General features: G+C 38.0%; 1 protein-coding gene across 1 annotated transcript; it reads right to left on the reverse strand.

Moving 5' to 3' along the window:
* LOC18791872 (40S ribosomal protein S3a) lies at positions 597–3206 on the reverse strand. Its single transcript, XM_020554954.1, has 7 exons — positions 3096–3206; positions 2963–3010; positions 2699–2804; positions 1807–1944; positions 1522–1707; positions 1196–1396; positions 597–887 (listed from the first exon to the last, which is right to left on the reverse strand). The coding sequence occupies exons 1-7, from the start codon at positions 3104–3106 to the stop codon at positions 795–797; spliced, it is 783 nt and encodes a 260-aa protein (XP_020410543.1). The 5' UTR covers positions 3107–3206; the 3' UTR covers positions 597–794.

Genomic DNA, 3206 nt, shown 5'->3' on the forward strand with positions numbered 1-3206 from the left:
AAAACTATATACAAATTCCTCTCCTCATATCTCATGTGAATAGTAGTTGCCATGGCAATGGGTGAAAAAACCACAAGCCTTTTGCAAGGACTGCCACTATTCACGTGAATACTAATAGCCCTTGCCTCCCCTTTCCCTTTGCCATGACAAATGAATGGAAGTGCTCTTAGGGGTAATGCTCTGGGCCTTTAGTTTTGGGGCTTGGTTATGAAGCAACGCCAACACCCATCATGTATTTCATTTCATGGAGCACCCACTTAAACTTGAGGGCTAGCTTTGGCATTGTGTCCGTGCCTCAGGCAGCCAATGTCTTTTTTCTTTATCCATAAATCAGGACTCTGAAATCGGCGACTGCCTTCAAAATTGGTGAAGCTGCAAAATAGCTTCCCAACACTTCAAACTGACATGGGGAAAGGATCAAAACACTTCGGCCGTTCAGCCTTTCTACAAGTTTTGCCAGTCGACTTTAATTGTACCGATTGAATAAAGGAAAAAAAAAACCTTTTATAAAACAACAAGCATAGTGGTGCTATTTGGCCTGTACTTTCGGTACACATTACATGGTAGATCGAATAGGAATAATATAACAGAGAATGTAAAAAGCAGGATTCAAAGATAATCTCGGATTAAATATAATAAAAACTTAGTATTTGGATTAAAGCACAAAATTTCGGTCATGCAACTTTCTTTTCCTCACAGCTAGAACATAACAAGCAGCAAGTAATACGGTCTTCAAGTTCACAAAACATAAATCGAGCAACTCTAAAATAGAAGAAAATGAACAAAGGCTGCATTTAAGCTCCAACGATTTCTGGTGGGGGCTCAGTCACTGCTTCTTCAGCAGGTCTTTCAACCTTCTGACCAACATCTTCATTACCACCATGGACCTACAGATACAAAGTCCATTTTACTTCATCAATATCCAGCTACTGTCGAAATGCATTAGTGTGTGACAGATCATGATGCAAAAATGCCACCAAAAATGATTTGAGATAAAGCAGATGTCATGGAATGAAGGGTTTCAAACTATTTCTGACCTCCTAATCCTCAGAATGAATATAATAATGACAGATAAGCTCGAGTATTCCAGAAGTACTATGGTCAGGGCTCATTTATATCTTAATAATGTTACAAATGCCAAAAAATGCTTGCACTGTCAGTCAACTCTGCACGCTAAAACAGAAAAAGGGCATACCTCCATTAGCTTGGTAAGATCAAACTTTGGTGCTTTCAAGATCTTGACTTTCCGGATGAAGACATTTTGCAATGGATAGATGCTCATGGTTGCCTTCTCAATCTCTTTACCAATACTCTCAGCAATGAACTTGCGAACCAAGTCCTTTAGATCACTAGATGTCGCCTGGGCGACCATGATCTCCCTCATCTTACGGCGGATCTGACAGAATCAATGCAGCATTACATCATGTTACAGCTGAACAAAGACTTCCGACTACACGTAAAAACATACATTTCATGGAAATATTTCTAATATAAACATGTAAACCCTAATGTCAATATTACCTGTCTAATCTGGCTAGATTGTGCATAACAGGTCCTCTTGACCTGATTTGGACGTCTCTTGGTGAAGCCAATGCAGAACAACCTGAGAGTGTAGTTGTCTGTGGTCTTCACATCCACATGAGCTTCAATTAAAGTTTGCCATTTCCTCACCAATGACCTCAACTTGTCGGTTGTGAAGTTCATTCCCTGAATAATCCAATAAAACATCAGTAGAGGTGGAAATAAATTTATATTAGAAATCATTTAAAAAAATTAAGAAGCATGTGGAGATTTTAATTTTCTTACCCAGAAATTTGTAAGAACATTCCTCCCTTGGACATCTTCAGCTCTCAATCGCATCTTTCTGTAAGCATGTTCCTCATCCCCCTGAAGGTCAGCAAGCGATACCTCAAAGACTCTATGTTTGAGTCCTTCTGAAGCAATCTGTTAAAATCCCAACGCTTGTTAAGAGTATGAATTATGTGAAAAATTAAAGATATGTGGTGAATGTTCTTATGTCAAAAAGAAATGTTCTTATGCTCAACAATAATTGCTTTACAAATGTGCATGAAGAAAGATGTACTGACTATATAATAGCTTTACAATTTTGCATCTCATACGCAACAACAAGAGTACTAAAAGCAATGATGTCAAATTCAAATATCCAGCTTTAAATTCCAGAACAGAATTGAATAAATAAAAAGTTTTAAACTCAGAACTGAGGAAAATATCTCAAACTGACAAGAAAAAGGGGTACTCCAAACATTTGAGCTGGCATTAAAATTCCACTGAGTATTTAACTCAGAAACAAATGCAACAATGGCTCAACTTCACGCTAAAAAAACCATTTTTCATGAATCCCAGTTTTCCAAACAAACAGATACAGGGTAATCCTAAAACTCTGAACAGATGCACTGCATACATTAAAAATCAGGACATAACAAGTTCACAGATTATGGTTCAGCAATAACCACAATCTAATCAACAGCAGCCAAACCCACCAGCTGATCCAATGAAGCCAGATGCACGCAACTCTACAGACATAGATGAGACTAAATCTATCTTCTCAAGAGAAATTAGAATTAGGATTATCCCACAACTACTTCCGGCGTATACCACAAATTCACGAAAACAAAACTACTCAAAAACTAAAACAAAAATGAACCCAAATATATATACATACAGATAGAAATAATACCTTGGTACCCTGAGTACGGGAGACGAGGGTTTTACCCACATTCTTGTTCTGGAACAACGAAGGGGCCTTGATATCATACCAATCCTTCTTGGCAAACGGATCAGCCCTGTATTTTTTTCAAATACACACAAATGAATAAATCAATAAATAGGCAAGATTAATACTTATAAACCAAATTGTATGAAATGAAAAATGAAAACAAAACTACACAAAAGAAACCCAGATCTGTAGTAAATCATGATTAGATGGAAAAAATAAGCTTACGCTTTCTTCTTTCCTCCTTTCTTGGACTTGGAAATCCTCTTGTTCTTCCTGTGTCAAACAAAGCTCAATGTGTCAGTGACTCGTTTAGGAATTTAACAGCGGAATATACGAATGCAAAGTATGGAGAAAGTACCCAACGGCCATGGTTGGAGCTTGGAAGAGCTGAAGAGCTCAAGGGTGACCTGCGAGACAGACGAAGTGAGAGTCGAAACGGCTGTGAGAGCAAACCCTTTTCGATGACACA

The sequence above is a fragment of the Prunus persica genome, chromosome G1 (genome assembly GCF_000346465.2).
Source record: "Prunus persica cultivar Lovell chromosome G1, Prunus_persica_NCBIv2, whole genome shotgun sequence".
Lineage (NCBI taxonomy): Eukaryota > Viridiplantae > Streptophyta > Magnoliopsida > Rosales > Rosaceae > Prunus > Prunus persica.

What these genes read in the sequence shown, in the direction of transcription:
- LOC18791872 (XM_020554954.1), bottom strand. An exon ending in AAAGGAGGAAAGAAGAAAGC is followed by an intron (nt 2,805 to 2,962) that starts GTAAGCTTATTT and finishes AAAAAAATACAG; the next exon opens with GGCTGATCCGTTTGCCAAGA. An exon ending in ATGTTCTTACAAATTTCTGG is followed by an intron (nt 1,708 to 1,806) that starts GTAAGAAAATTA and finishes TGGATTATTCAG; the next exon opens with GGAATGAACTTCACAACCGA.